General features: G+C 39.4%; 2 protein-coding genes across 5 annotated transcripts in view; both read right to left on the reverse strand.

The window, feature by feature from the left end:
* LOC132098121 (endophilin-B2-like) overlaps positions 1–19,713 on the reverse strand; it is a 320,795-nt gene that overhangs the window by 1,208 nt on the left and 299,874 nt on the right. The window lies entirely within an intron of this gene.
* The window catches only part of pxnb (paxillin b), a 35,777-nt gene continuing 16,159 nt past the window's right edge, over positions 96–19,713 (reverse strand). The window contains exons 2-14 of one of the 4 annotated variants that reach the window (XM_059504269.1): positions 13,576–13,784; positions 12,904–12,986; positions 12,583–12,722; positions 10,850–11,042; positions 10,633–10,768; positions 8,909–10,114; positions 7,994–8,260; positions 7,430–7,816; positions 2,548–2,694; positions 2,236–2,409; positions 1,854–1,935; positions 1,325–1,473; positions 96–916 (exon numbers count right to left, since the gene is read on the reverse strand). In XM_059504269.1, the coding sequence (XP_059360252.1) occupies positions 650–916; positions 1,325–1,473; positions 1,854–1,935; positions 2,236–2,409; positions 2,548–2,694; positions 7,430–7,816; positions 7,994–8,260; positions 8,909–10,114; positions 10,633–10,768; positions 10,850–11,042; positions 12,583–12,722; positions 12,904–12,986; positions 13,576–13,784 (3,440 nt within the window). In that variant the 3' untranslated portion in view covers positions 96–649. Of the gene's footprint in view, positions 917–1,324; positions 1,474–1,853; positions 1,936–2,235; positions 2,410–2,547; positions 2,695–7,429; positions 7,817–7,993; positions 8,261–8,908; positions 10,115–10,620; positions 10,769–10,849; positions 11,043–12,582; positions 12,723–12,903; positions 12,987–13,575; positions 13,785–19,713 lie in introns of all 4 variants that reach the window. The other 3 variants (XM_059504268.1, XM_059504270.1, XM_059504271.1) reach the window with 3 other exon arrangements.

Raw genomic sequence — 19,713 nt, forward strand, 5'->3', positions numbered from 1 at the left:
TAATAATAAAATGTTATTGGACAGGATATATTTTTTCATTATATAACTATAAGGAGAATTTTGTTTTGGTAACAAAATATTGGAAAATAACTAAGAAGTTTTATTTTTTTCTGAAAATAATGGCACAATGCAAAAAAATATTTAATATTCTTAAACTGGCTTAAATGTTTTCATGCAAAATAGGATTTCTTATCTTTCCCTTGGTTTCAGATTAATATATGACCTGGACATTGTCTCATGAGATTCTCCACTAATTATTGGCACCAGTTGGTTATTCGTTTGATTTCCAGTCATTGAATTATCTGATGTTTCGCTTCCTTCTGTTGATTGTGTCTCAAACGTATTCCCATCATCCTTCCTGAACTGTTCTCATCATCAAACGGTTTCTCTCCAGCTCATCTAGTAAGCAGAAAACATTCACACACTTTCTCAAAAAAAAAACCCCTCTACAGTCTCAGCTGACCCTTCCTCTAATACCCTCTAAAACAACCTGGCTTTTGGGAGCACGTTTCATGGCACTATTGTTTTAACCTGACCAGATACATCATGTGGGGATGTCGAGAGTCAGACACATGAACCTGAATAACACACACACACACACACACACACACACACACACACACACACAGTCAGTCAGACAGACATCTTTCTAGCTGAAGAGCTTGATGAAGCAGCCCTGACAGTAAGGCTTGTCGTTCTGCTCTTTGAAGGTGCCCTTATTGAGCTGCTTAAGGCAGAAGGCACAGACAAAATGCTCAGGATGAAACTTCTTGCCCATGGCTGTGATGCAGCGGCCCGTGATGGGTTTCTGACAGCCGGAACACAGCGACCCGCGGCGCACGTGATAATGAACCTCGCAGTACGGCTGACCGTCGTGCTCGAAGAAACTGCCGTTGATGAAGGGTGTGAAGCACTCCTGAAACACACACGCAACAAATCCACATGACTACTCATTAGTGCCTCAAATTCATTTTTATGCAAATTTATTTTTATGCCAACAAGTCTCACTAAGGCAGCATTTAAAAAAATTATAAAAAAATACAGTAAAAACAGTAATTTTTACTTTTATGCAAAGCTGTATTTTCAGCATCATTCCTCCAGTCTTCAGTGTCACATGATCCTTCAGAAATCATTCTAATATGCTGATTTGCTGCTCACATTATCTGTTTTTACTGTATTTTAAACAAACAAAGGCAGTAGAGAAGACTACTTTTAGAAATATCAAAGACATTGAAATTACTCCAGAGTTTTCACCGAGTTCAAAACTAAAGCAGACGACTACTTACAAAAAGAAAAGATAATTCTTTGATTAGCATATACTGACCCTGCACACAAAACACTCAGGATGCCAGAGGGCGCTCAGGGCAGAGATGTAATTCTCCAGGATGGCACGGGCACAGCCTCCACATTTAGGAGCAAACAGATCGAAGTAGTCTTTACGACAGAACGCCTTTCCATCCTTCTCATGAAATCCTGAAAAACAGAACAAAGATGTATCTACTAATACAAACAACAACAAAAGAGAAAAGCGGTTAGCAGTTTGTTTAAAAGTCTCAGATTTCTATTTAGCACTATATTTGATTACAAATTATAGAACCAGCATCGTTTGAGTGCAGAGTTACTTTTTAATTTTAGGATCTGTTTTGTCACCCTTTTAATTTAAAGAGCATCTATATGTTGTTTATTTATTTTTTTTTAAATGTTGCTGTCTGTGCATATAAATACTCTGCAAAATGTAAATACATGTAAATGTATTCTAGAAGACCTCAAAAATAAAATTACATTGTAAATAGGGAAAATATGGGTACTTTGATGAGAGCAGCCACTGGAGTGTTCTTTAAGTGTTTACTCACCTTCAGGGCCAAAGAACGCCCCACACTGGGCACAGAAAAAGTGCTCAGGATGCCACGTCCTGTCTAACGCAGTCACCACTTTCTGTGAGGTGAGAACAGTTTGATCAGTTTTATCATCTGTAGCAGGTTGTCAATTACCACGGAAAACTGATTCCCACTTGTGCCTCAAAAATCTAAATGAAAAACATGAATCACTTACAATGTAAGTGGCACTAAATCAATGGATACAGGCTGACATAATAAACACAGGCTTTGTTCACACTGAACACAAATCCAGACACATAAATATGGATTGCATTGAATTAAGAAACATTATTTTATGTGCTTATTCTACTGTTCAGACTGAAAAAAAAAAAATCAATAAAGACAAATTTGTTCTCACATCCAGTATGGGCCCGTTACAGTAATAGCAGCGTGGAGAGAATAAATGATGGTAATCTCTCTCACAGTATGGCTGTCCTTCCCTCTCAAAGAAGTTTCTGGAACCAATCTCCTCCTGGCAGTGTGTGCACACAAAATGCTCTGGATGCCATGTGCGCCCCATGGCAGTTACCACCTGAACACAAGCACACACACACACACACACACACACACACACACACATACTTTGTTTAGATGTGTCTAACACAGCATGTAATCTTAGCCGAAAGCTAAAACCTTATATGTTTTTGGTGTAGATTTCTGGGTCCCTCACCTGTCCAACAATAGGTTTGCAGCAGGCGCCACACACTCCCTTAGCAACCGTCTGCACTCCCAGCTTGTGGAGGTCAGACTGAAGACTGCCCAGCATGTTGTCCAGTTTATTAACCTGTGGTTGTGGACCCTTCCCCTGGGCCATAATCTAAAAAGATCAAGAAAAAAAATAAATACAAGCACAAAACAAACACACCTAGAAAAATCAACAAGATGACAGTTTTTGAAGGAACAGAATTAGTTATATAATAATATGTTAATTTCTTCCAAGTTACAGCTCTTGATTACATAAATATAAAATCTGGTGTTTTTTTTCTTTTGTTGATGCATTGTGGGTAAAATTTCCCCACTTTACATATACAGTATGTCTTAAGTGCATTTTGGAGAAAAATTATGGATTATCCCAAAACGTACCTTTTAGCGTATTCAAGATTTCATGATACTAATTACAACATAATATAAAAAATAGCTGTGAACCAACCACATCATTCTCAGAACAAATATTTACAGCCCTAATCAATACACTGGGTATCTCCAGAATTTATAAGCTCAAATTTAAGACTTTTAAGACCTTTTTTGAGACCTGCACAATTAAAATTTATATCATATGCCTGAGGTAGGGCAATGTCTACTGTAACACATAACACTGTGAAATGACTGTAAAAACCCTTACAGTTCAGAATACAGGTTCTAAAACTAAAAGTTTTATAGAATGATAAACTTCATATTTCAGCCTTTAAACCACTTTTAAGAAAATTTAACAGACAAAAAAACTATGACAGCTGTGGTTAAATGGGATAAAACGAGCGGACTGGACAGAAACGATCGTCAAAAATGCTCGTGTTTGCAGCGCACATTTCTTGTTAGACAAGGTTCAATAAAGTATTGTCTTTTGTTGTTATAGACATGTCTAAAGATCTCTTGCTATATGTTTCTTGCATCTCACAACTATGTCGTGTATGAAAAAATTGTCTGTGTGCATGTGTGTAAAACAACAAGCTGATGATTTATATATAATCATGTTTAATTGTATATACATTGTTGTGATTAATTGTAGCTGGAACAATAATGTAGCTGTAAAAATAGTTGCCTGCTGAATTTGAAATTTATATACATCTTCATCATGCTATCATTAGCCAGATAGCACTGAAAGCGAACATACCTCCCTCTCTGCACAGAGGTATGCAGATAAAAATGTTGACAGGCAGGTAGGAAAGCCATTTAAAACGCTCGGAGTGTTTTGATTGGATGTACATTTCTTGGTCCATAGAATATATAAATACAGATAAATACATTTAGACCACTTAACTTAATGATTGCTATAGGGTTGTGAAAATACTTTCAACCAGCTTAAAAAAAAAATGTTTCTGAAGACTATCACCTATTGAACCTTTAACCTTTTCGACATGTTTCAGTGTTGTTTTTGCTCAGCAATGGCATGGACACAATGTCTGGGGGGTTAGCAAAAGTAGAGTGGGATGGTGGGCGGTACTCGGGGTGGTGTCTGAAGGCAGTGACTGTGTAGTTCTGATGTCAACTTTTTGCGGAAAGTCACAATGGTTCATGAAAATAAAAATTACAACTACTTTATGCAGGCTGTGTGCAATTTACTGTGGACTACTGTTTTGAAACTTCTGCCGCGTTTCCACCGCAGGAACTTTACCCAGGAACTAGGGACTTTGGCCTGGTACTCGTTTTGTTTCCACCACAGGAACCAGGAACTAAATAAAGTTCCGGGTAAAAAAATGCCCCTCAGAAAGTCCCTACTCGCGAGGTAGTACTTTTTCAAAGTTCCGGAACTTTCGGGGGCGGGACTTGGGTGCTAAACATGCTGATTGGTTGAGTTCACGCAGCATTGGTTGAGTTCAACCACCATTTATTCGGATCAACATTTTCAAAATGTTACTGTTATTGTGTTATGAAATGTAATTTTAAAAGTATTTCAGGCGAGAATGTAGTTGTTTAAAACTCAAATCTGTGGTTTATTTATAAAGACAGCGCCTATTTAAAAATGTGTTGTTTCGCCGATCTCGGAGACGTGAGCTCCACGCGACCAGCGAGAGCTCAGTGATCATGTATCCGCCGAGAGCATCCTCTCCTCGGCTAGACCTTCTGATGTGTGCCGCTGGCTCTGATGTCTCTTTAGTGGTTAAACATAAAATATAATTTGTTTTGGGTAAATCCAACAGATTTTCTTTGGTCTGTATTCAATTTATCTATATGTTAAAATGAAAATAAAAAAGGCAAATTTATATAATATTTTGTTTCATTGTAATGGCTGTATATACACAACACATCCCTGTACTATGTACATTTCTGCAGCTGTTATTATGTTAAAATGAAAACGAAAGTAGGCAGTGGTATTTGATATCATAATTCGTTTTATTGTAAATATACAGAGAGGAAAATTGCAGTAGCCATGGTCAGCTGACTGATGTTATCAAGTACGCTGCTGTTTGCAGAATTACCGGATTCGCTTCGTCGCGGACATCACACTCCCGAGTCGAATGTGCTAAGTCTGAACTACCGCGAATGCACGTCCAAAATCAGCGTACTTTGTATTGAGAAATGCGTGCAGACCTACGTCACCAGACTATTTGCCTAATCTTCCCGGTACTTTACACCGCGGTGGAAACGCAGAAAGCAACAGGTCTGGGGGGAAAAAAGTTCCTGGGAAAAAAGTTCCTGGTACAAATGTTCGGTGGAATCACGGGATTATATGGTAGTTAAATAGCCCCTAGACCTCAGTTATCATGAAAAAAGCCAGGAAGTTTCAGTTTTAACAATATGGGACCTTTAATCTGCTGTTTTCAGAATGAAACAACATTTTATTTATTTTTATTTTTTTGTTTCTGACGAGACCTTGTGGTTATTGTTAACATGACACTATTTACTGGTTTGAAGGTTGAGGTTTGAAGTGTGACATTTAAACTCAGATGTTCCCTCTTCTGACCTTGTGTGACTTAAAGGGTTAGTTCGCCCAATTTACTAAATTTTGTCATTAATAACTCACCCTCATGTTGTTCCAAACCCATAAGACCTCCGTTTATTTTTGGAACACAGTTTAAGATATTTAAGATTTAGTCCGAGAGCTTTCTGTCTCCTCCATTGAAGCTGTTTGTACGGTATACTGTCCATGTCCAGATAGGTAAGAAAAACATCATCAAAGTAGTGCATGTGACATCAGAGGGTCAGTTGGATTTTTTTGAAGCATCGAAAATACATTTTGGTCCAAAACTAGCAAAAACTACTTTATTCAGCATTGTCTTCTCTTCCGTGTCTATTGTGAGAGAGAGTTCAAAACAAAGCAGTTTGTCATATCCGGTTCGCGAATGAATCATTCGATGTAACCGGATCTTTTTGAACCAGTTCACCAAATCGAACTGAATCGTTTTAAACAGTTCGCGTCTCCAATACGCATTAATCCACAAATGACTTAAGCTGTTAACTTTTTTAATGTGGCTGACACTTCCTCTGAGTTCAAACAAACCAATATCCCTGAGTAATTCATGTACTCAAACAGTAAACTGACTGAACAGCTGTGAAAAAAGAGATGAACACCAAGCCGAGCCAGATAATGACTCGTTCACGAGTCAAGAACCGTTTCTGTCAGACGTGTCCGATTCGAAAACCAAGGAGCTGATGATACTGCACATGTGTGATTCAGTGTGAAGCAAACCGACACACAGAGCGTCTGAACCGAACTGATTCTTTTGGTGATTGATTCTGAACTGATTCCGTGCTAATGTTATGAGCCCAGGTAAACCGAAGGCTAGCAGTCAGTCATCGCCAATGACGCCATTACGTCGAGAGCAAAAGAACCGGTGAACCGTTTTCTTCAACCGGTTTATTGAATCGAACTGTCAGAAAGAACTACTGGTGATCCGAAAACCGATGCAACCGGTTCTTGACTCGTGAACGAGTCATTATCTGGCTCGGCTCGGTGTTCATCTCTCTCTTCACAGCAGTTCAGTCAGTGTACTGTTTGAGTACATGAATTACTGCGGGATATTGGTTTGTTTGAACTCAGAGGGAGTGTCAGCCACATTAAACAAATTAACAGCTTAAGTCATTTCTGGATTAATGAGTATTTTAGACGCGAACCGTTTAAAACGATTCAGTTCGATTTGGTGACCTGGTTCAAAAAGATCCGGTTACATCGAATGATTCATTCGCGAACCGGATATGACAAACTGCTTTGTTTTGAACTGTCTTACAACAGACAAGGAAAAGAGGACAATGCTGAATAAAGTCGTAGTTTTTGCTAGTTTTGGACCAAAATGTATTTTTGATGCTCCAAAAAATTCTAACTGACCCTCTGATGTCACATGGACTACTTTGATGATGTTTTTCTTGCCTTTCTGGACATGGACAGTATACCGTACACACAGTTTCAATGGAGAGACAGAAAGCTCTCGGACTAAATCTAAAATATCTTAAACTGTGTTCCAAAAATAAACGGAGGTCTTATGGGTTTGGAACAACATGAGGGTGAGTTATTTAATGACATAATTTTGCAAATTGGGCGAACTAACCCTCTAAGTCCTCTTTAAATCATAATTAATACTTTCTTGTACCATTTAAGATTTTTTAATGGCCTTAAATTGGATACAACTAAATTTAAGACTTTTTAAGGACCAGAGGAATCCCTGAGTACAAGATGGTTTCAAACCAAGTTTTTGTCTCAAACTCTCCCTGGGGCGCATCCAATGTAATCTAATATTTATGACAAGGGTAGGAGGCTGAGCACACACAAACACACACACAAAACATCTCCAAACTCAAGCAAACAACATGACATTTACAAAATCCATAGAAGTTTTGTGATTGTTCTAGAAGAAGACAGCAAGACAGAAGCTTAGCCAATGACAGCATGTCTGCACCTGCAGCGGAGGGAAGAGTGGGTCATACTCCGTCTGGCAGCCAACTGACATCAGCACTTTTGGCGGGGCTATAGGGGCAGGTGGTGGGGTGGGTGTGGGTTGTGGTGGAGGGCTGGGCTTTGGGGAGGGAGCAGGAACTTCCACAGGTTCAGGGGTCGGGGGCTTGGGTGGAACTGGAGGTGGAGTTGGCTGGGGAGGTGGTGTCGGCTCTCTAGGAGGTGGGATGGGGGCAGGTGGTGGGGGTGGAGGCATAGGGGCAGGAACTAATTTGACCGGAGGGGGGCGCTTTGGTTCTTCAGCAGGGGGAGGGGGGCGAGGGATTGGGGGAGACTGGGGAGGTGGGATCACCTTCCTCTGAGGGAGAGGAGACTCAGGAGGTATGATTATCTAGAGGAAGTCACCGATAAGAAAGAATAAGAGAAAGAAAGAGATGGAAAACAGGAATGAAGAAGAAAAAAGCAGGTGATTACAGAGAAACATCAATGCAATTAAGCAAAAGAATTTTAAAGGAATTGAATGGAGTGAAAACTGAATGTGCTGAATCCATAGATCCTTCCCATCTACCTTATCCACATCCCTGTTGTGGTCTTCCCGTGAGCGTTTGGGGTTGGACATGACAATGACGCCTTCTGTGAGCCAGTCATCTGGCTGTTGCTTTTTTGGACGATCCTTACGGGCAATTCCCAGCTTGCCTTGCAGTTCCTCAATAAGCCGGTCCTGGGAGTTACTCTTGTGGAAAATGAGAGGGCCCATCTTCCTACGTATCAGGCCGTCTCGGTACATGGGATGGACGTTTTGGATCTCCTTGGTACGTTTAATCACAGATTTGATCTGGCACAACAGTACAAACTCCTTTAGATGTCACATGCCTCAGGAATTGTTGATTTTTGTCCATAGAAACCAAAAGGCAAACAGGGATCTAAGAAAGCATTCAGATGCAATCCAGGTGCAAAATTATTTAGCATGAAAAAGTTGGGTGTGTGCATACATGGTGGTGGTTAGCACTGGTTATCAAGTTACTATTTGTTATCAAGTGCACAGAGGTACCATTGGTACCACTGGTTATCAACCGGACACACAGCAACATTCAAGTTCTTACAATTTACCATAAAGGGAGTGAAAACTAAATAATTAGAATAAGGATAACGCAGTATTTCAGGGCGTAGAGGAACAATTATGTTTTTTTATCCATCTGACTAACAGGTTTCAATTACATCAGGCTTGTTTAATCTTGTATCTGGATGGCCACTATCCTGCAGATTGTAGCTCCAATACACTTGCCTGGAAGTTTGTAGTAATGCTGAAGACCTTGATTAGCTGGTTCAAGCTAAGCTCTGCAGGAAGGTGGCCCCCCAGCAGCAGGATTTGACACCCCTGATTTACATGCTGGCAATCAAACCACTGCAAGTCTTGTCTGTAAAAGCTTCAAACCAAATTCCACAGCATTCCAATCAACAAGCATTGCAGCCCTATCCATACGTGTCCAGAGGCTGAGATCCTGTCCATTGTGCCAGCTGTATGCAGCATTGGAAGGTCCATCTGGGCATCTGGGGTTCCAGGGCAAGATGATGGCGTAAGAGATTCATCCATCCAGCTTGCCTCGGTCATGGGGGTCATGGAGCCATCAGGTCCTTCGTAAGCCATCTTCAGTTCCATGTCAGCCCAGTCAAGATCACTCCTGCAGTCCGACTGATCCTCCAAGAGCCCATCCCCCATTTCGCTCTCTGTAAAGGTGTCAGGATGAATGTTCATGCGATCCGCTGCTACTATTGTCTCCTCGTAGACTTCTGGTTGTACTTCCAAAGTGAGTCGTGAGGCCACCGATGTGGTGATTGGAGCCTCATTCTCAGGCCTGCTGAAGCTCATAGCAAGGAGTTTATCCAAGGCATCATCAAGAGATGGCTCATAGGTTGGTGGTTGAAATCCAGTGAGAGGCTGTCCTGATAATGGTTTTGGGATTGGAGACTTGGGAACCACTACAGACGAGGAAGAGGATAGGATCAGAGGGGGTGATACAGCTTTGGGAAGAGACAGAGATGGTGATTTGGATACTGCAGGAAGTGGAGATCTGGAAAGAGATGGGATTGGATTTATAGGTTTTGCTTCAGAGTTGGAGAGATACAGATCAATTGATGCTGGTGTCATCAATGGGCTAATTCTTTCATTGGTTCTGCTGACCACTGGGGCACTTGTTGGACTAGGAGACTTGGTTATAGGTGAATAGGCCTTCAGTTCAGAGCTTGTCAATCTGGCAGAAGGACTTCCCTCCCAGAGACTACAAAGGTCTCCTCTTCCAGGTGTGGTAGTGGTGGTTATTGTCTGAGACAGAACAGCTAGAGATTCCACCTGGGAGGACAGCAGGGAAGCAGAGACATCAATGGAAGAATCCAAGCCCAAGTCAGATACTGGAGAACAATGAGGACTGGATGCTACAGGTGAAGAAAGTCGAGAGGAAGGCTTTGGGACAACTTTGGATGGTGGAGGCACAGCCCCCGGTTCAAACTCCACAATGTGCAGTTCAAAGTTTAAAGGAGAGGAGAGACCTGGGGAATATCGTCTTGATTCCCCTGGGAGGGTAGGGGACAGGGATTTGGACACGGCAGTCGTAGGAGGTGGGTGGATTTCAGCAATGGTAGTAGTTTGCTCAAACATTGACTCAGAGTTCAGGGAGCCCAAAGAACTTGGCTGGAGAACATAAAGGAGGACATGGGAAGAAAGAGAAGAAACAGAAGAGAGTGGCAGATTAAGGAAGGCAGAGAATGAGAAATAATTAAGAAAAAGCTTTCATGAGATGTACAAAACAGCTGAGGAAAAAACAAAACAGATTCTGGATGCAATGTTGAAGGGTTGCAATGAAATTGAAGCTAGAATTCATAGACAAGCAGGAACAGATTTGCAAATAAATAAACTGGTTGTGATGGTCAGATGAAGACCACCCAGGGTAATGTTACCCAACAGCGCCGTAAGCCCAAGAAGACTGTAGACACCATTGGCACCAATGGTCTCAACAATTTGCTTACAACGTTTTTGGGAAACGTAGCCCAGATTGTCAAGTAGTAAGACCTAAAAATAGATCACCCAAACAACATAGCTCAGCACACATTCCCAGACACAACGTCTCTTACTTACACCACTCACTTACACCATCCTGTAAGTATCACACACACATACACACACACACACACACTCACATTGCTCTGCACCTTAAAATCGGACAAGCAGGCCATGAGCTCATCCAGTTCTCGTGTAGCGGAGGTGGCTGATATTCTGCCTTGCTGGTCGGAAGGTGTGTCCACCTGCCCGTCTGTCAATTCACTTGATAGAGCACAGGGACTTGGCCTGTTTATGTTAATACAACATTCCATTAAAATCCTCAATGCAAATCCATGTTTCTCCATCCACACCTGAGAGAGATCTTACATTGGGGAAGGCACAGAGCTCTCCAACTCATTCAGAAGACTTTCCACAGTGGGACGGCCATCATCTGTCCCCTTTGTTTCATTCCTCTGAGGCTTGTCCTGGGCTGCTGGTGTCAGTGTGATGCCTGGGTGGGCTCCATTTTCCTGGATATAGTGGGCAACACTGCAGGGGGGCAATGGAGGTGCAACATCTTCTGCAAAGATGAAGTTTCAAAGTATGATTACTTGTTTTTTTATATCTTTATCCATAAAGCAGTACAGCAGGTAAAATAAGTATTGAACACGTCACCATTTTTTTCAGCAAATATATTTCTAAAGGTGCTGTTGACTTGAAATTTCATCAGGTGTCTGTAACAACCCAAGTAATCCATACATACAAAGAAAACAACAAATACGTTTAGAATTAAGTTATATTTAATAAAATGGAATTTACACAGGGAAAAAGTATTAAACACATGAAGAAAGGGAGGTTCAAAAAGGCATGGAAAGCCAAGACACCTGCTTAAATCTATCAGTAATTAGAGCAAAAATAGCAATCCTGCCCCTTGTCAGTGGAAAATTAATATTAGCTGGTTCAGTCCCAACACCTACAGTACCAGGATGATGAAAATGAAACAAGGGTGGTTATTTCAGCAAGACAAAAGGTGTGTTCGACTTCATGCAGCACTGCGCAAACCAATCACAATCTGACTTGAAGCAGTGCATGCCGGTTAGAAATTTTGTCCGACCTGAGATGGCGCCAATGCCACATGACTGTCACATGACACATCAAAGTACCGCGTTTGTTTTTGGGTTATTCTAACCTTTTCATTTCCAATAATAGCCACAAATCTGTGTTTTTAGAATGGTAAAAGCTTTTTTACTGTAGTTGTATTATTGTATTTAGTCATGTATATCATTCAACACTGATAAAAGCATATACCCCCACTTTATTAGTATTTAAATAGTATATGATTATGCTGAACTTTATTCTTGAAAAGATTATGCTGTATTAAACAGTATATAAAAAGTGCTTATGTTGCTGGTGAAAACATTTCTAAAACATCTGTGTATTTGACAAATATTGCATTAAATTCACTTAATCCGTGATAAAGTATGCAAACACGTGTCAATAACGGGACCAAAAAGTGTCTGGCTTGACGCGCCTGTTTTCAACTCCACCCCCATCTGCAAGCGGCTGCTCTTGTTGACCGCCGTCTGTAGCTGTGCTTCAAGTCAAATGCACCTAAGTGATCCCAAACACAGCCAAGGAAACTCTCAATTGGTTTCAGAAAAAGAAAACAGCTGCTAAGCTGCCCAACCAATCAGTTGACTTGAATCCAATAGAAAATAAGACTAAATATCAGAGTTCATAGAATAGGGCCACTGAACCTTTAAGATTTGAAGACTTTGGAAGAATGGGGCAAAATCACACCTGAGCATATACCTTTCCATACAGAAGGCGTCTTGAAGCTGTAATTACCAATAAAGGCTTTTGTACAAAGTATTAAATAAATTTCAGTAGTTCAATACTTTTTCTCTGTGTCATTCCATTTTATTACACATAACTTAACTTATTGGTTTTGTTTTCTTTGTATGTATGGATTACTTGGGTTGTTACCGACATCAGTCAACAACACCTTTGGAAATATATTTATTGGGGAAAATGGTTCAATACTTATTTTACCCTCTGTATAAATATTTGTGCGTGGCATTACATTTTTTGTAATGCCTTATGTGTGTCTTCATCTTTACCTGTAGTGGAGTAAGATGGGGCATTTTGCTGTACAGCGTTGAGTTCCAGAAGAAGGCGGTCCAGTTCAGACAGGTTGCTGCCCAGCGCAGAAGTCATGGCTGCAGCCGACGAGTCCGAGTGCTTCTGCTTGTTAGGAAAACTGGACCAATAGAAGTATTCCATTTAGGGTTTGATTTTTCATAATAACAGGACATGGGCAAATGGAAGGAACATTATGGTGGATCACACCACAGAATGAAAGATATTTAATACCCATTTTGTATGAGTATTATCAGTACGAGCTGACAATTCTCTTCTGTTATACTGTTATTCTGTTATACCTGTAAACGTGGTCTTCTTCTGTATGCGAGGCTGGTGGACTGCTGTCCCGAGACAACGTGCTTTTATGAGCAGAGCCCAGAGACTGAATATCAACACAAGATAAAACCAAAACGCATAATGTTTAACGCAAATCTATATTGCAAATGTAACAAATCACTGATTCTCAGTTGAGTTTTTTTCCAGTATTTTTATTCTAATAAATGTAACATTTTATGTGTATAAAGCACACTATGAAAAGTAAATCATTATTTTAATTAAAAAGTAAAAAAATTATAAAAAAAAAATGTTATATAAAAATTTTTAGTTGAATACCTGCATTTCAAGTGAACATTAACCATAAAATGAGTAGTCATTAATCAGAGAACTGTATACATGTTGTTAAATTATTTAAACATTAACTCAAAATCTCAGGGTAACTTCAAGTAAATATTTTAGGTCAAAGTGTCTTGGCTGGAAAATAAGTTTGGGAATACTTGACTTAATATAACAATTTTGTAATATTAAGTCAAGAATTCCCTAAATTAATGCCCAATGTAAAATTTGGTAAAACCAGATCAGTTGAGAACTCCAGGTAAAGTACAGAACACAAAATATTTGCAACAAGACACACTGAAGTGTTATGAATACTGACTATCTTATTTTGGAAAGTCCTAAGATAGTTTGTGCTGAACCTGTTGTGAGGAGAGCTGGGAGTCCGGCCGCGGGGACAGCGATCCATTCAGGGCCTCAGATGTGGGTGGAGGGGGCAGGGGCGGAGGAGGGGAGTCATCCTGAAAAATGTGCCCTCCGATGGGGTAGGAATATGGGGTCTCCTCAGGAAGAAACACTGGGCACTTGGAGATATGAGCGGTGGAAGACTCAAGATCTGCAAGCAAGGCGTCTGTGCAGAAAGAAGAAACAGAAGAAGTTAGTGAAGATTTCTCAAAAGAACTTTTGCTGCTCTATAAGATAGGACGGGGGTGTCACATTTTACATAAAACAAATTCGTTTCAAAATATGAATAAAAGTTTCCCTTTAATTTTTAAAAATGCAAATATACTGTTATTTAAAAGTTTGGGATTGGTAAGAGATTTTTTTTTCTCTCAGAAAATCTATTCTGCTCACCAATACTGCATTTATTTGATCAAAAATTAAATAAAAAGAGAAATATTGTAAAATATTATTACAGTTTAAAAGAGCTGTTTTCTATGTGAACATATTGTAAAAATGCATTTATTTCTGTGATGCAAATCTGAACTTCCATTACTCCAGTCTTCAGTTTCATAAATCATTATAGTATGCTGATTTGCTGCTTATGAGTTATTTCTAATTATTGTTCAAAACAGCTGTGATGCTTAATGTTTTTGTAGAAACTAATATACATTTATTTTTCAACATTTTTTGATGACGAAAAAGTAAAACAAAAATACATTTATCTGAAATAGAAATCTTTTGTAACATTAAAAACGTCTTCACTGTCTCCTTTGGTCAATGTAATACATCCTTGCTAAATAAAAGCATTTATTTCTTATGTCTGAATGGCTCTTATGTCTAAGTTGGCAAAAAAAAAACTATAATATTTTTAAAGTAATAAAAACCTCTAACGTAGCTAGACACGTGATAAAAGTGGAAAGTCTCTGAGAACAATGAACAACAGGCTTACAAATAAGACATTAACATGATATTTAGAGAGAGAGAGAGAGAGAGAGAGAGAGAGAGAGAGAGAGAGAGAGAGAGAGAGAGAGAGAGAGTGTGTGTCTCCAATCACAGATATGATGTTTGCTTGTGTGAGTCAGTTGGGCATTCCAACCTTTCTAAGCATCCTCAATTATGTTACTAAATACAGTCCTTCAGCGCCAGCTATGCCAGTCCTGATGCAGCTGTAGCGCCAGAACCCATGACCCTCTCAGAGGGGCTTTTCTCACAGAAAATCAGTTTAGGTCAGTTAAAATACACCAGATGGCTTTTATATAGTCCACTTTTTGTATGGTACCATAAAATTGTCCTTAACTACAGCACAAAGTTGTTTTATTTAGCTTAGTTGGTTCATTGTCTCGACATTGTGTCAACTGGCAGTTAAAAGCCTGTTGTGACGGACCGCAGAGAGCCTGTCAACACATCCGTCACGCTGAGCTTATGTCACCACACTCTTCTGGTCCTGCAGTAAGAGTTGAGCTATGAATGCAATCTTTCCCTCAGGAACAGACCCATCATGTGAGGAACTGTGTCCGACAATATAACAGTATATGCATGTTTAAAACATCCAACATCATACAGAAAACTACACAATATGGCACATTTTAGACAGAATTCAACCACTGTGCATTTAATATTTTATAGTGTCTTTGAACAGGACCTAATCTAATCATACTTAAAATATGATGAAATATGAAATATGAAAATGGCTTTGTTTGAAATGTTAATTCTTAGTTAAACTACACTCAGAAATTGCTGGTGAATTTCACACATACTTACAAAGAAATTGCAAGCAACACATTGAATTAAACATGACATTTTGAAACAGACTGAAATGGGGTTTTCATATATGATACAATCCAAAAAAGCCATTATTTAATAGTTGTGTGTCATTTTAAAAACATTTTTGGGTTGAATTTACAGATACCTTTGACATTATAGATTTTGGTGATACAGTTCACCCCTGTGAATCCAGGGTTACACTTCATTTTGTACTCCCCTTTAGACATTCTGTTGACTATATGTAACTTTGCAACTAAATGTCCAAAACTCCACTAGAGTATTAGTAGACTGGTATGTTATGGTTGCACTTTAGTTTTAGTAGAATAACTTGACATATTTGCAAAGTTACTTGGTCAAGCTTGTGTCTAAGCATTAACGAATACAGCCTGTCCTTTACATAGAACCATTACACCCTTCACTGAGTAGCCAACAGAAACTTTGGAAAGACAGACAGAGAGTCAGACAGAATTACAGACATGCAGCTAGTCTAAAACGGTCTGATAAAGCTCTTACCTCACTCTTTTCTCATGCACCTATTCATCCATCCACCCATCTATCCACAGGGTCAATAATAGCCTGCACATAGCATACAGGCAGAGATCTCCTCTGTTAAAGAACGGCGTGACACTGGCATCCTGACAGCACAGCCAGACACCCGAGCTACTGGAACTCTTCTTCAAAGTTTACGAGTCAACGCATTAAAATCAACCTCACAGCAGACGGCTATTAAAAACGTGATGGTTGCAGATCAACTATGATGAGAGGGTAAATTAACACCTAGAAAGATCACAGATGAGCATACTAAACACGTCGCTCTTTAAAAATGAGACTCTGAGATACCAAAAGTGTTAGTTAAAAGACATAGGTTTCATGCAAAACATGGAAATATCAGGAAAATTTTTTAATGTTTTAATGTTTTTTAAAAAAATTGGGGTTAGGGATTCCATTGTCTAATTTTTCTAGTTACGCTTCTAAAATAGTAGATAGAAATGACCGATTCGATTAATTCAAAAGAACAAACTGGTCTGAATGATTCATTAGCAAATCCATCTGAACATGAATGACTTTAAACATCTGCAAGCTAATCATTCTGAATCTAATATCATTAATGATGGAAACAGAATTATTTCTATTAGTCTCTTAAGCAGTAAATCACAAAAACTACTCATGAACATTCACAACTGGCACAAAACATTAACTCGGCTAGTATTTCGGTAAACTTGAAACACAACATCTAAACGTATCTTTCTTGAATTCACTCTATTTTTAACAGTGTAATGGAGTACCGTCTGCTACTACTATCCTGGTTTAGAAGATAAACGGGGGTCAAAACAGATCACATACACACAATAAATTAATACTGCCTATAGGGAACAAGGAGCAGAAAATTTACTCACTGAATCAAGAGAGTATTCCAGAATGTATCCCAATATTCTGTCACACCTGAGTGTGAGCACACGAGTGTGTGTGTGTGTGTGTGTATGTGTGCGTGTGTGTGTTTGAGAGGAGGGAGGCGTGAAGGGAAGAAACACAGCAGACACCGTTCATTAACCCTATCCTGCCCTTACAACTTTAAACACATGCAATGTTCCTGCATTTCAGTTAAGTCATAAAACCATCACGCCATGCTAGGAGCAGAAACATAACGATCTGATCTAAGAGCCCAGTTTAGAAGCACTCATTTAAGGGCCCCTGAAACATGAGAGCTAAACTCAGTACCAATTAGCTAGGGATACTGACACAGCTGATTCCCCCTCCGGGAGAAACCAGCAGTTTAAATGGATAAGATCCGTGCCTGCAAGGCAGGGATGTCTAAATTATAAAATCTAACAAATGTGTTTGGTGACGACCAACCGGCGGCCGTACAAATCTCACTAATGGAAATCCCGCTGGTCCATGCCCAGGAGGAGACATTTCCTCTAGATCAGTGATCCTCAAATCTGGCTTGCGAGTTCCACTTTACTGCAGAGTTTAGCTCCAACCTTAATCAAACAAATCTACCTGTGATTTTCTAATGATCCTAAAGACATTGATTAGCAAACCTAGGTGTGTTTGATTAGGGTTAGAGCTGAACTCTGCAGGAAAGTGGATGATGTGAGCCATATTTGAGGATCACTGCTTTAGATGAATGGGCTCTCACGCCTATAGGGCAATGCAATGCCCACTGAGGCATAAAGCCAGGGTCTGTAGCCCTCTCTGCTCTGACCATCAGGATCCTTGTTTTACCATTTTTAGGATCCATGTTGACATGCCGGGAATGGCTTTCCAAGCCATCAGCTGGGTGGCAAGAAGTTCCATCCTCTTGGGCAAGAAAGTAAATAGGAGAGCAGGAGGTAGAGGACTGCCTTTGTGAAAGGTGGCGATGAATGAGCGAAGGAGGGAGAGACTCAGTGAGCAAAGCCTCTGTGTGGGTGCTACCCAGACTCGCAACGCACTCACTGTGCCCATCAACGTCTCGCAAAGGGCTCCTGCAGGCACTGCACTCACGGAGCGACATTTGCAATAATGGCGCTAGAAATATGCTCTGGAAATGCTCTTAATTTGCCAGATGGCCACAGTGGAGGGTCTTCTTCCACTGCCGGAGGCTTCTTCCATGGCAGAGAGCGAGGAGAGGAGGAGAGTAGGTGAGCAGTCTTCTTTTCTTGCTTCGTCAGCTTCATAGTAGCATCAGATAAGAGATGGTTTCATCACTGAAGGAGAAGATTCTGATGAAATGGCGTGTCGAGTCAACTTATATAGAGGTCGTCTCTACTCTTTCTGTCGGGTTAAAGCGCCATTGGTTTATGCAGTTACACAAATGTTAACAAATCAGGCTTCAGTAACGATAAACGCAAAATGAAGTGAACGTTCGACAGGGAACCAGGAAATATTACAGTTACTTTCATGGCATGGGAAAAAAACGTCATAAAAATTAATAAAATTTTAAACATTCATTGCTCTGTTTTGTGATTATTGGAGTTATATATATTTAAAAACTGCTTATGTGAAATAAAAAAATATTTAAATATTTATTTAGTTAACCTCTATGTATTTAAATTTAGATAAATTATTTTTACAAAACTATACACATACAAAATACAAAAAGTACTAAAAATAACAAAAATATCCACAAAATTATTAAAATAAACTAAACTGAAATTTATATTAGTGCTTTCAAGTGATTCATCACATCCAAAATATAATTTTTTTTTACATAGTGTGTGTACTGTGTATATTTATTATTTATATATAAATACACACACATACAGTATATATTTACATGTATATATTTATATAATTTATATTATGCACAGACACACACACAGACACACATACATAAATATGTGTGTATATATACAGTATATATATATATATATATATGTATGTATATGTGTGCGTGTGTGTGTCTGTGTATAATATATATATATATATATATATATATACACTATTATATAAACAACTTTTTATTTTACTTTTATTTTGGATGTGATTATTTGTGGTTAAATCATTGGAAAGCACTAATATATACATTTATAAAACACACATAAAAAAATAAATTAATTAGCAGAAGCTTTCAGATTAAAAAGGTGAGAAACGAGTCAAGAGCATCCAAACTTACACACTTTTTTTCCTCTTACTTTATTGAGACTTTCACATCATCAAGAGACATATATGAGAAACTCAGTGGATGCAGCAAGTGCTCCTTAAATGGCAGTCGGGTATGTTGATATGTTTTACTCCCAGGAGCCTCTTCCTGGGAAACGGCTGCCAGTGTGCTGATTTCAGCAGGACTGTGGTGGGCCTCCAACGCCCACGTCTGCGTCTAAATCTGACATACTTAAATAATCTGGCATATTAGGTGTGGTCAATTAAAAACTGCATGTAAAATATGCACAGAAAGACCAGTGTGAGAAATTTGTACAGTACACACAAAAATGGAGAATGTCTAACAAGATCCACAGTTAACCCTAGCTGTTTAACGGCATGGCAGCATATAGACAGTCTATTTAAAGCATGGAGATCAGAGCGCAAGTAGATGCACACGTACTGAAAATAAACTCTTCTGGGCTCCAGAGGATCTGCACCTGGTGCCGCGTGCCCACCACAATCTGTACAACCTTATGGAGCACATTTACTGTCAATGCCACAGATGCCTCGACCACTTCATTATACACAGCGGTAAGGATGAGTAATGCTTTATAGCCGTCTAATGCGGTGCTTCACGACTAATGGGGCACGGGCAAAAATATATCACAGGTGTGTTTAATAGGGTCAGAGGAAACAATCCTAAATGCAAATATTAAAATGCAACTAACAATTTAATTATGACTTGTTGATAGTGACGCACAAATGAATTTTCCACCAGAAAGGCA

The sequence above is a fragment of the Carassius carassius genome, chromosome 21 (assembly GCF_963082965.1).
Source record: "Carassius carassius chromosome 21, fCarCar2.1, whole genome shotgun sequence".
Classification (NCBI taxonomy): Eukaryota; Metazoa; Chordata; class Actinopteri; order Cypriniformes; family Cyprinidae; genus Carassius; species Carassius carassius.